This window comes from Ceratina calcarata, unplaced genomic scaffold, assembly GCF_001652005.2.
Source record: "Ceratina calcarata isolate Rehan_Ccalc_2016 unplaced genomic scaffold, ASM165200v1 scaffold321.2, whole genome shotgun sequence".
Classification (NCBI taxonomy): Eukaryota; Metazoa; Arthropoda; class Insecta; order Hymenoptera; family Apidae; genus Ceratina; species Ceratina calcarata.
This window is the reverse complement of record NW_017154760.1, coordinates 365414-379042: the sequence shown is the minus strand read 5'-3', so window position 1 is coordinate 379042 and position 13629 is coordinate 365414. Positions and strand designations below refer to the sequence as shown.

The window sequence follows — 13629 nt, the reverse complement described above, 5'->3', positions numbered from 1 at the left end:
TATATATATATATATATATATATATATTTAAAATGATTAATTAAGAGGAGGTGTATGTTCAGTTTCCTTTCAACACTTCGTACGGGAGTGTTTTATAAAAAGCAGGGTCTCGTACATTTGAACAATATGTATTTCAAGTACCAAATATTGGATACATCTTGTTCTTAACATTACGTCGAGGAAATGAAAGTGGTCGTACCCGAGAAGTGTTATTGCTTTAACGAAAACTGTCATTGGAACGACGGAGACGTTTGATAATGTTCGTTGGCAAACTGGCTGGTTGAAAATTGATGCCGCGGTGCGCATAGTAGTATGTAGAATGACTAGCACTCATGTCAGAATCGATCGGGTGAAAATGCCTGCTGCACCTAACGTTATCGACTAGCCGAGGGCGAGAGTTAGCGTGAACCAATTCGAAGAAACAATACCGGGCGTTTTTCATTTGACGTGTGCATCGATATATATACATATATATGTGTATGTACGTATATATATATATATATTTATTTCGATCTTTTTAATTTTAAATTATGGACGCTAATTAGTTCCTTGCTTCTATTACGGGTTTAGCGTACCACGTATTTAGATATACATCATGTCGCGTCGTATACGCAATAATTTGCCACCAGTTGCACGATACCTTGGATAAATCTAAACAAAAATTAAACTACTATCGAGTCGAGCACGTTCAAATTCGCTCCGATATCATCGACGTCCTTTCTCTCTTTCTCTTAGCATCCGAACGCGTGTATCCAAATATATTATCTCCCTTAGGAACCATGAAATAAAAGATGAACGCACGAATTCTAATGGCAAAATCCGTTTATTTTGCTCTACGAATATGAACGAGAGAGAGAGAGAGAGAGAGAAGGGGGAATCGTCGATTGTTTTCTGTACAGTGCATACTATTTTCGGAGCCTCACAATCAGTATGTAGCATGTTCCAACTCTGTTCGGTAAAATGGCTTCAATGACCGTTCAATGTTAATACGATGAAATAAATCGTAGCTTTTGTTTGTGCCTTCGTCGTGTAACACACTCGCACACACTTATACACGCACACACACATATGGAAACACGCATACGTTAATCGTTTATATAACAACACTGATAAATAGTAATAACTGCGAATTGTCTCGTGTAAATGAAAGCAGGGAAAGAAAAATGAGAAGGGGAGTAGGAAATATTTGATGGGCAACGGAACAGACGAGCATACGAGATCCTTAAAAGTATCTCCGAAGAAGGTTTATCGTTAAAAAGTATCAATAAAGTCCGTACATTCTCTCCTACGTTTATATTGACGTGTTATATAAAATAGCCAATGAATTACAAATAATAATCGCTAATCGATACGATACTATTGTTTGTTAGTAATTCCTATCTTCGATACTTAATTAGATATCTAATATACTTCGAAAGGAGGACGAATCTTAAGTATACAGTTTAAAGTAGCTGTGCGATTTGTAAGCTGCGAAACTCACATGCTTAGCGCTTACAAGATCCACAACTGTCGTGTTACGTATGAGTTCAAATGATAAAATGTGTCACAGTCGCGATTAAAAATATAAAAAAACGATAGTACATACATGTAAGGTACTCATCTCTTTAATCTCAAAAAAAAAAAAATTTCTTAGCTGATGGGTCTTAATCGTTCAAGTTTTGCTAAGTCGTATAAAATAATAAATAATAAGGCAGTGTACAGTTGTCACGCGATTACAAAACTATATGACTCCAAAAGTTATTGATAAGACCATGAATCTTTTTCACACAGCTTTCCTCATGCCATGAAGCCGATCGGGGTATGAATCATTCTCTTGGTGATAACTCTGTATTGTAATTATGTAAAATTGTGTCATGGTATGTCAATACTTTTTGTAGTCATTCTGTATCCTTAGAGAAATGGTCGCATCGAGCACGAGCAAACGTTGACGAGATTACAACACATCTTAATTTACCTTACTACTTGCAGTATTGATAGTCAAAGAAAAGAATCATTTTTCAACGTATTTTTCACATAGCTCTTTAATCAATTCATTTGTAAAATACTTGAAGCTTAATACTCGTAAATAATACTTAGAAATGGAAGTAAGAGTTAACGTACCCTAAGAACGCCATTTCGGTCACTAAGTTTACCACAATTAAAATCGATCCTGTACGCATCCGAGAAAGGGGGGTTTAGATTTCGTTAAAAATTGAGCATATGAAATAGGAAGAAAAAAAAAAGGAAATACGCCGCGGACTGGCTGTGTGCAATTCGGTCCCTTTGGCTATTGACGCAAGAATAAGAATGGATGATATGAGGATGATGATATCGGATGATGCCGTGAAAGTCAGCCGAGAGGAACTTGGTACACACCACCAATTCGCGTTCGTAGGCCCGTTTAGTCTTATCGTTGGCAGTCACTTAGTTGTTCTTTTTCTAATATGATGTTAACAGACGTTAGGATTCAAAGATGTTAAAAGAATTGTGACTCGGATACTATTAACATTGTGTGCATCCTAACAGACGTTCCCTTAAAATTTCAATAAAATCGCGCAAATATCGCAATTGAGCATTTCTGGGCATATTTACGTTCGATAATGCGTCCGTTGATTATGCAATCGTATTACATTTTATAATACCGATTGGAAACTGTTTTTAATCTCGACTTAAGGATAAGATATCGTTTAAAATCAGTTCGATCTCCGTTCTTTCACTCGTCATGGTTCAAGCAACATCGAAAATGAAATCGTTGAGTATTAAAAAGGTTTATAAGAAAGGGACACCTTATAAATAAATGCGAGGTCTGTCTAGTGTCCTGTAAAATATGCATCTGTTCGAAGTCTCGCAATGTCACTTGTTGCTGACTATACATATGGTACTTATAGATAACGAGTGTAGAACACGCTGACGTTGCATTTCGTTTGTTTCGTTTAATCGCTGTCGCGGGTCGTTGAATTTTTCTGGCATAGCCGCCGGCAAAAATAAAAATAGAAGCGGAAGAAATGAAGAACATTTTCATCTTTACTATCTATACTGTCTACAGTCTTTTCACAGTGATTTCGACAGAGCAAGGACGTGTAATTTGAACAAAATTAACAATAATACTATGAACTGGCAAAGAAATTGATATGCATGCATGATAAATGATGAATCGTTTTCAAGTCTCCTATGTCTAGCAGTATATCGTTAAATCACAGTCAATTTTGTAGGAATGGATAATAAATAACTAATCAAGTTACGGTCAATGATGCTTGACCGTAATTTGAATATTTATTCATTATAAATGCAATAAGAAATTTTCAGTCGTTCGAAAGTCACTTAACATCGACAAAAGTAATGGTACAAAAAAATATATATATAAAAAAGACAAAAATGGTTCGAAGTGCTATAAACTAGAGGTATGTTGGATAAATAAATCGGAAGAAAAAAGATAGGAATCTCTGATGTCGCGTACTGTCCTTCAGAACGTGGCAAAAATACTTCTATAACATCGTCGATCAAGTTCGAAGACCACTGTGTCGCTATCACTTCATGAAATTAAGTACATGAACAGTATGCAAAAATCTATATAGACTAAAGCCAGCGACTGTTCGAGGCATTACCAATTCAGTCTTAAAATCATACATAGTCAAACTCCCCTGATTGTTGCAAGTAACTAAAATATCGATCAGATCTTTGAACGTTGCATGGTATGTAAGTATAATCATAGAAACATCATGAAAATTGGCGAATCGAGTCATTTGGCACAAAGTACGTTCGCTATTTTAGCATACTCCAACTACAATGAATTCTCTATGTTATGCATTTCCATACCGTAACATTCCGTTTAGGCAGTATAAAAGAATCTTAATACACATCATAAAATGCAATAGAAAAAGGAAAATGAGACTACAGCGAGTGACATTTCCGATTATCTTAATTAAATTAATAAGTACACGTATAATATCAAACGTAAAAGAAATATCGCTAAATAAAATGACTGATAGAATTGCAATAGAATAAATTAAGTAGCGTAGGAATCGAGCTTTCTGTTCTCTTTTATGAAAAAAGAAAAGTACATACATGCGCCATACGAATGATAATCGAATCTGAAACACGCTGTATACATTGTATTATTGTTTCCCTCACACTTTTCGAAATAGAAATAGAAAAATCTTATACGAACTGTGTCTTAAATTAACGTACTACACTTTTAACGTCGTACGATTTATGTAAGATTTAGGGAGCCAATTTTTTTGTCAGTTTATATCTGCGGATAAGTATTATGGGCTGGGGTTATGTATGAAGGACTTCTTAAAATGTATCAAGAACAAGATTAAGACGTCGCAGCTACAACTACGGGTGGAACAACGTCGGGTTCACCAGCACCGTCGGCTACCGCGGAATCGACGACCTTTTTGACTTTTATAGATTCCGCGCTACCCTCCGAGGAACTCTCTGGCTCACCGTTTTGCGCGGATGTATTTTCGCTCGTAGACGAGCTAACATTTTCGCTAGAGGGTCCTTCGTTCAATCCGTTTCTTTGCAGTTTGTCACCTGTGTCTCCATTTTGCGTTGTACCATTTAGCTTTTTCTTTTCGGCATCAGCATTCGTTTCCTTCGCCTCGTCTACTGTCTCTTCTTTCGTTGACTTATCCGCGGATTCTTGTTTCGATGGTTCCGCGCTTGCTTTCTGTTTCTCCACTGTTTCCTCCGCATCTTTCACCTTCGGAGTCGCGGTCTCCTCCGTTTCTTTGATCAACTCTGTAGCACTTTTCGCTTCGGTGTTTCCATCCGCTTTGCTATCAACAGCTTCTGCTTCTTTTATCGTCGGGGCAGAAATCTTTTCTACATTCGTCAATGGAACATCACCGTTTTCCGCTGGTTTATCTTCCGGTTTTGTCGCTTCCTGCGCAGACTTCGCGGAAGGAGTCTCGGTCTCTGTCTTTTGAGCTTCTGTTTTACTAACTACTTTTTCAGAGGGTTCCTCTTTCGTTTCATTTTCTACCTTCTTGGCACACTCTTCCGATTTCTCGTTTATACTATTTTCGACTTTTTCATCCGTCACTGTGGCGTCTTGAGATTTTGTTTCTTTAACGACGTTCGTAGGTTGTTCAGTCTTATTCTCTGTGTTAGAAACTTCTTCGGACTTTGTCTTAGAGTCGCTCACCGCAGCGGAATCATTTGCAGTAGGAATTGGCTCCGATTTAGGTTCTTTCGCTTCCTCTTTTGTCTCTGCAGGTGTTTCTATTTTCTCGGGAACTGTCGACTTTTCGGTATTGGACGCTTCAACGGTGGCAGGTTGTGCCTTTTCGGCAGCGTCTACTTTTGTACTCACCTCTGATTGCTGAGCCTCTGACTTATCAGGTGCGTTCTCAGTGCTCGGAGGGTCTTTAGCATCGATAACCATTGGCTCACCTGTTTTGTCGCCTTGCGGTTCTTTCGCTAATTGATCTTTTCCACATACCTTGTCCGCATCCTGAGCGACTTCCTTCGCTTGCGCATTATCGATCTTCTTCTCGCTAGCATCGGACATTTCAACGTCTTCGGACGTGTCCATCGGCTCGTTAGCATCAGGCTTGTCCTTCGTGCTTGCGTTCTCCTGACCTTCAGCACTCTCTAACTTCTGCCGTTTCGGAGACGTTTGAAACGATAAATCCAAAAACGATTTAACAGTCGTAAAAGCCACTTTTTCTTCATCCGTCAGAGCAGCATTGCCTTCGCGTAATACTATTATTGCTGATAAACCTGCCTCTTTAGCAGCTGTTGCTTCTATTGCAAGGAAACGCGAGAATTGAATCATTATTAATCGATAATTATTATCGTTATATTTAACCCACTATAAAATAATTTATTACCAACCTTTGACGACGTCGGTCAAGAAAATTACGTCTGATGGTTCCGCTCCAATTTTCGATAATATATTTTTATAGCTACTTGCCTCCTGCTTCGCGCCTACTTCGGTATCAAAATAGTCATTGAAATACTAGAAGGAACAATACGTTATCACATTCGGTATGAATTGTTCTATAAGAATGAAACGCAGTTGAAGTACCTTGAGTAAATCACCGTGTTCCGAATGTCCGAATAGTAGTTTTTGTGCTTCGACACTGCCACTCGAGTAAACATAGACTTTCTTTCCATCACTCGTCCATGATTCAAGTGCTTTCGGTACATCGTCATAAACACTGTATAAATAATTCATCTATTAGTTCCTGGATCATTTTTTCGTGAGCCCTGATTGTACTGTATTAAGTTTTAATTGAAGTGAGCCCGTACGCATATTCACCTCACCACAGTTTCAAGCTAGTCTTTTTCAAAACATTCTAAACGTCCCTGAACCATTACAACGACTTTATTTTAATCGTTGAAGCATTTCGGGTCCTCGCGTTAAATCGTACTGAACAAACACTTACTGTGCTTTAATTTTTCCAGAATTATAAGCTTCGCGCCACATGTGTCCTTGTAGCTGTTTCAATGGACCAGTTTTTCGATCGCAATCCATTTGCCATAATACATTTTTTACGAGCGATTGTCGCTCTTCTTCGGCATTGGCACCAGAAATAGGAACGAAACCTTCGACTTTGTCTTCCTCGTCTTTTTTCGCCTATGATAAAAGTATTCGTGAACAGATTTGTAAATCGACGCTACGCAAAATATATCTTAAAGAAGACGAGTGATGTTGCATGTAACGTGGTATTGAAAACGGAATTATTTTAAAAAACTTTATTGCTAATGAATATTTTTCAAATAAAAATGAATTGATCGCAGTGGGTCGAAACATTTTATTGGATCGAAATCTCGGGTTCCATTCATGCGTAGACTAGGTAACAAACTTTAGGGGCATAGAATTCCCAGGTAAATTTCTAAGCAGCTGCCCCTTTCTTGCTGCCTCTAAGGTTCTTTATCAAAAGCCATAGCATTGAATTCGTACTGGGTCGTATTATAATGTTAATAAAATAGAAATATAGAATATTATTGAAGATAAAAGTATCTCTGCGTGCGATATTTATAAACAATTCTCTAGTTTTTGAATGTGAATTAGGAATAATCTAAATCGCGAATACTTGCTAATTTCTAATTTTACTTTAACGCCCGAAACACTGTTTAGAATGTGTACCTGTTCTTTTAATTTTTCAAGATCTTTCTTGAATTCCTCATCCCCCCATTTCGTTTCGATGTATTTGCTCACATTTTCCCGTACATAAGGGAAAAGTGTGTCCTGAAAGGAGAGAAGGCAAACGTGAGTTTCGCCGATCGAATTAACAGCGATGCGCCGTTACGGTTTCCGTTATTTTGAAAAATATCAGTGTGCATCAACGTTCGAGACGAGACTGCCCGTCACGAGCGGACTCACGTTTTTCACCAACAAACATCTCGTTTGTTTTTACGAAAGGGCATTTTTAAGGATTCGAAAGTCTGTTAAGAAAAAAGGAAAAACACGATCGCGTAAACATCCGAAAGTAAAATCAGAAACGAGTAGCGCGACGAGATGCAAACGATTTTAGTCGGTTTATCTCGGACGAGACAGCATCTGCTTAGCAGCTTCCATGAAACTCGCTATCTCGGTGGAAACAGGAAACCCGAAACTGGATTTCAGCCGGCATAGTATCGCCGAGAGAGCACGCACAATACGCGCGAAACTAATATATTCGCGAATCCTTTTCACCCGGAAAATCATGCGATAATTGTTCGAAAATTCCTCGGAAACTGAGTTTACGTGAAAAAAATTTGTATCATCGAGTATTGTCAGAGAATACGCCGGCAAAACCGGTGAAATGCGAGAACCATTGGGCGCGTTCTGTCTCACGGCCATAGGTCTTTGTTACCTTCACGAAGCTTATGCTCGTTGTGGTGCCCTCAATATCAACCAATATCACCGTCCCCGTCAGTAACGTTTCCTCTTGATCCTGGCTACGCTTTTCCCCGGCCATTTTCACGATTGACTCGCCTTCGACCGTAGGATAAATAACAAATATATCAACCTCGGTACGTTCAAAGCACGGTGTATATGCCGACGCGATCTTGTTGGGAGCCGGCGAGTGAATTCGCTCTTCGTTCTGCGCCGGTGTGTGTGCGACCTGCCTCTCCCTTCGCCCCTACTTGCGCCGTAGAATCAGGATCGTATTTATCCAAAATTCTCCTCAAGTAAATCACTATTAGATTTATTCTTTATCTTTTACGATAAACACTGCGATTCGTACGGTTTTACATGATTTCCGGCTCTACCACGATGTCAGGGATATTGACAATGTGTATCTAACGTTTTTGCCTTCGTCATCGTTGCATCATCGTTTAAAAATATTATTTCTGTTTATTAAAGATTACATTTGAATTTATCACAATAAATAACTAATAATGATATGCAGAGTTTGTAACTAATAATGCAGCAATAATAGAAGCTTAGTTTCATTTGTTTAGAAAAGAATTCCGGAACCAGGTTCATTTATAGACGATACATAATTGTTGTTACATCAAGTAAAGTATCCTAATCGAAATAGGTGTTGAAAAATGCAATTCGAGGGAGGTAATTATTAAAAGAAAGGATGTAGCTTAATTGAAATTTGGTGGGCATTACATGGAATAGATACATTCCTGTATCCTGTACGAAAATACCGAGTTCGTGTTAGTGAATACATATTTCTGGGAGACACATGTGTCCTATACGTGTGGATCTCTCGCTTCGTTCAGCCAATGAACGAAGCCGGCTCGCGTCTGCCTGATCGTGCCACGACATTTTGCCTCCGCAAAGATTGTTTTAAAGAATAATCATCCAAGTAACGTAGACTTTCAACAGGTTTTCCATCTGAGAGCTCCGAAAATTCGTGGACCTTCCGTCGAACATATTTTCCATACAAAAAAATGGTCAGTTCTGCCGGTAGAAAGGAATAAATATTGACTCGCTCGAACAGTTCCTGATGTTACTCCGCGCGAAAGTAGTTCCCCGTATGTGATTTTTATTAATTTTTTCGAAAAATTACGCATATTTAAATGGGGTTTACAAGTGAAACCTGTCCCCTAATAGAATTTTTTCTCGTTTACTCCCACCGATGGGTTTCTTATATGACATACGAATAAAAACCTCGTTACATGAGTAATTGCGATACACATGTATACTCTCGTACAGATATGAAGTGACGTGCACACAGCTGAAAGATACGACCACCTGATTTTTGCGAGACAGTGCCACGCTGCCACGCAGTGGCGGAACCATTTAAATTTTGACATTTCTCCCGGCTGCACGTGTGCTCCAAGCTCCTGGACGCAAACACGAGGAAATGGGAGTACCGAGGTAACTTACAAAACAAATACAAAATAGAATTATCTGCCCTTTTTATTACAAACTTTTTTTAACAATTTATACATAACAAGTATAACTGTACATTTCGTATACAATTGCTTTAAAAAATAATCACACGTTCGTACGTATTTCGAAAACTGAAAATGTACAAGCTAGACATCGTCTGAATTCTGTAATTCCTTCAATTTCTCTCCCAAATGTTTATTTAAATGTATTCGTATCTCCTGTTGGCTGGTGCACTTTTGTCCGCATTCAGGACACTCGGGATCTCCTTCCCCGTGCTCTCGTTTCCGATGCTTAGACCGATGATTGTAGGTAGAAAACGACTCGCCACAGTCCGGGCACTGATAAGGCTGTTCCCCTGTATGTTTCCTACGGTGATGATCCCTAGAGTCTTTCCTCCTGAAACTCATGTTACAATATTCGCAGACGTACGGTTTTTTCCCGGTATGCAACAATACGTGATTGTATAAAGATTTGGTGTCGTTAAAACCCTTTTCACATTGTGCGCACTTATAACGTTTCTCACCGTTATGCTTGCTGGTGATATGATTTACTAAAAGTTGTTTTACTCTGTACGTGGCGTTACAAATGTCGCACTGGTAAATGGGATTTACTTTCCCTTCGTGCACCCTCTCTTTATGCGCCTTCAAAGACATTTGATGCTTAAACTTCTCGTGACATTCTCGGCATTCGTGCCATGGTTTCTGCTTGATCAAAATTGGGTCCTGATTATTTATCTCATGAATTCCCATCATGTGATACTTCAGCATGCGATACGTAGGGAAATCCTCCACGCAAATCGGACATGTGAACAACTGCGGTAACGTCACGCTCTTGTCAGTCTTCCAATGTTTCTCTAAATGCTCGTTCATGTTCTGTTTCTTAGTAAATGATTTATTACATATATTGCAAGCATATCTGTTATGTGAAAAGTGAATTTTTCTATGGAGTTTCAGAGCGTTTGTAGTTCTGCATTGCTGGCCACAAATGTCGCACTGATACGGTCGTTCACCCGTATGAATTCGATGATGTTCTTTTAGTCTAGCTTTCAGCTGAAACGATTTACCGCACAACTCGCAAATGTGAGGTCTCGCGCCTTTATGTACAAAGAGATAATGCTCGTACAACGAGTTTTCAGCTTTAAATTCCTTCCCGCAAGTACTACAAACAAATTCGTTCATATTTTCATTATGCCGCATCTCGTGAAACTCAAGTCTCTCCTTTCGCACGAAGTGCTTCGGGCATTTCGAGCAATGATACTGTCGCGGACATATCACTTTCGTCTCGTTTCCGTCTACCATTAAGGACAGCGTAGAATCTTCACACGTAGCGCAAGTAACTAAATCGTTAATAGCATCCGGGTCTAAATCTGATATCAGTTTACCGCAAAGATTGCAGTTCACACAAGCTTGTTTCCGTGTGGTTTGCGTTGCATCATCCCCGTTGATCGTATGCTCGCTCGAATCAACTTGTATTTGTTTCATGCCGCAGTGTTTGAAGTTCTTTTGATGGACGTTCAGTCTGGACCGTTTCCTAAATACTTTACCGCATTCTGTACAGACGTAACGTTGCAAGCTTTTGTGCGTATGAAAATAATGATCCCATAATAGATTTTCAGTTCTTGTTTCCTTGTCGCATACGGTACATTCGTATTTATGTATTTTACCTGCTCTGTGCCTCTCCACATGAAATTCGTATTTTAAATGCGAGAGATAGCGTGCACCACATAATTTACACACGTATTTTAAACAAGATTTGTACTCGTCATTGTCGTCATGTGCATCGTCGTCTTCGATAATATTTTGCGAATCAGTTGCATACGCGTTCTTCTCGCTTTCACTGTTTGCACAGTAAGCATTGTCACCTTCTGGCTCATTTTTTACTGATAGGTCTGCAGAACCGAAATCGCAGCCCAATATGTTTTCATTAGGCACAGAAGATAATTCTGCCAATTTCAAGATTTTTGGTATGGGAGAATCAGAAGAGTCAAATTCATTGAAGTGCTTTTTTAATTCATTCTTTCCTTTAGTTTCTAAGCATTGTTTGTCGATGAAATTTATATTATCTTCTTGTTTAACATTCGCTTGATAAGACGTATCTTCGATCTTCTCTACAGTTTCTATTTTCTCTTCGTGTTTGAAAAGCTCATTCATTCCAACATTATTGAGGAACTCTACATTTTTACTCTCCGCTCTTGTAATATACTTTTTGTTCGCATCATTTACCATAGCTAAAGAGATTTGAAAGGTGTCACAGCCTTGCAGATTACTAACTAATAAAATCATTAAGTCTACGTTGCAATTCGGGCATGGGTAGACGGCATCGCTACGAATTTGTGAAATATTTGGTACATCTTTCGACGAGCCAAAGAAGGATTTGATTTCCGATGCATTTTCCAATCGTTTTGAATGTTCTACCACATCTTGAACGAATTTGTAATAAGAACTGATCTTTTCGTAACACGATAAGCATATGCATTTTGGGCCATCATCATCAATAGATATCTGTAAAAATCGACAGTTTATAGTGATGATCATATTATTTTTTTATTGTATTACACATGTTAAGAAACAGAATTTTCGTGCTAACAGATCAACATACAGAAATTGGTAATGTTTCTTTTATCCTGCATATCAAGTCTGTAGATTCATTGAAGATATATTTGTATTTTCCTTCTATAAGTTTTACACCACATAAACGGCAAATCAAAAGGTCTTCTGGCACATCCATAATTGAATAGCTGAAAAGAATGATCATTAAATCTATATAAATAATTTCTTTCAAAAATACGTAATATCCACTAATTTTGTACTTACACATAGCTTTAGTATCTATTTGAAATCGTTATATTTCGGAGTATTAAATAAGATTGACTACGTCAATATAATCATATCATCAGTCATTTCAATAAGAATAGGTCACAGCTTGTTTTGTCGATGTATTTCAAATATCATTTCGAGTATAGGATACGATTTATTAACCTGAATCATTCGTACTTAACATTACTATGAAGTACAATATTTAATAGCGAATCAGTTATTCCGTAAGTAACATCTGTCAAGGTGCTTAAATCTATCATGCTAATAAGTTGTTCGCGCAAGTTAATAAATTCATATTCCCAAATGAAATCAGCTTATGGTATATGCAAATAGTGTGACATTGCTGCACCAAGAGGCTAATGCCACAGTGTTACTGTGTTGTGACATTTGAGGAATTTCGTCCCAGCGCCGCACATCAAGGAATAGTGAAACTCGCGGTCACGTGACCTCCTCCCCTTACTCTGTTGGCTCGAACGTCGTCCATTTGCTTTTTGTGTAAGTGCGTCGTAGCGTCAAGTGTTCATTGTTCTGGTATACCGGTATTCGTTTTAATCTTCAAAATTTTGTATGCACGTAATTGTTAATAGTTCAGACGCTTAATTACGACGCATGTTTATGCAAGTGTAAGTATTCGTACACTATTATTTGTCGACTTTCGGTATTAATACCAATTAACAAATACGCGTTTGCTTAACCACTTGTTGGACATGCCCGGGATGCACTGCTTGTACTTTCGGAAATGTTAGAATTACTAAAGAACTATATAAGAATAAGTCATAATTGTTCGCTTATCTGTTATAGTTTTCATCTTTATTCTTCTTCCTTGACTTACTGGTGGCTGGTTCCTGGCATCCCACAACTTTTGGTAGTCGGTTCCTAGCATCCCACAACATTTGGTAGCCGGTTCCTGGTATCCCACTGCTTTTGGTGGCTGGTTCTTGACATTCCTCGACTTTTGACTGATGGAAGCAAGGTACGTTTGTAACAGTTTGTAAGTTCCTCCGGTCACTTAATCATGCCGGAACGAAAGATCCGAAACGGCATGAGTGACTGGTTGTACTTTATACTTATTTGACGAGCATGGTGACCCTGAGCATTTATAATGGTATTATAAATGCTCGGGAGTAGTAACAATTTTATATTTTATCGCATGGTATTTCATTTATATATTAGCTCAGGTCAGGGCTTCTTGTACTCGCGATTTGTTTAATATTAATGAGAACGATATTGAGAATAAATGTTTTATTGAATGATATAAGTAGCTTTCCGTGAATAAATAGGTACTTAGAAATTGCATGGCCAGTACGATTTTATTTGAAGTTTGATATCCTCCGACTTCGTGTGAAGTGTAGTTAGAAATTCTCAGATTTTATAATACGATACTTAATACTGATACAAAATCATGTATTTATCATAGTATTTAGTAAAAAATGCAATATTCTTATGATACATTGCAGTAAAGTTCGCGAGAAATTATATATGATAAATTGCAGTAAAGTTCGCAAGAAGGGAGTAGATTTTAAAGGTAAAGCTTCCAGTATGAAA

The 13629-nt window shown here is 38.2% G+C and overlaps 1 protein-coding gene across 2 annotated transcripts in view; it reads right to left on the bottom strand.

Moving 5' to 3' along the window:
* Nucleotides 1-12887, bottom strand: part of Enoph (enolase-phosphatase E1) — a 15038-nt gene extending 2151 nt beyond the window's left edge. The window contains exons 1-9 of one of the 2 annotated variants that reach the window (XM_026813280.1): nt 12082-12887; nt 11867-12005; nt 10543-11769; nt 7791-7946; nt 7082-7183; nt 6378-6568; nt 6017-6149; nt 5824-5947; nt 110-5733 (exon numbers count right to left, since the gene is read on the bottom strand). In XM_026813280.1, the coding sequence (XP_026669081.1) occupies nt 4298-5733; nt 5824-5947; nt 6017-6149; nt 6378-6568; nt 7082-7183; nt 7791-7946; nt 10543-11769; nt 11867-11995 (3498 nt within the window). In that variant the 5' untranslated portion in view covers nt 11996-12005; nt 12082-12887 and the 3' untranslated portion in view covers nt 110-4297. Of the gene's footprint in view, nt 1-109; nt 5734-5823; nt 5948-6016; nt 6150-6377; nt 6569-7081; nt 7184-7790; nt 8031-10542; nt 11770-11866; nt 12006-12081 lie in introns of those variants that run through there. The other variant, XM_026813279.1, reaches the window with a different exon arrangement.
* Nucleotides 12888-13629: the final 742 nt, after the last annotated feature.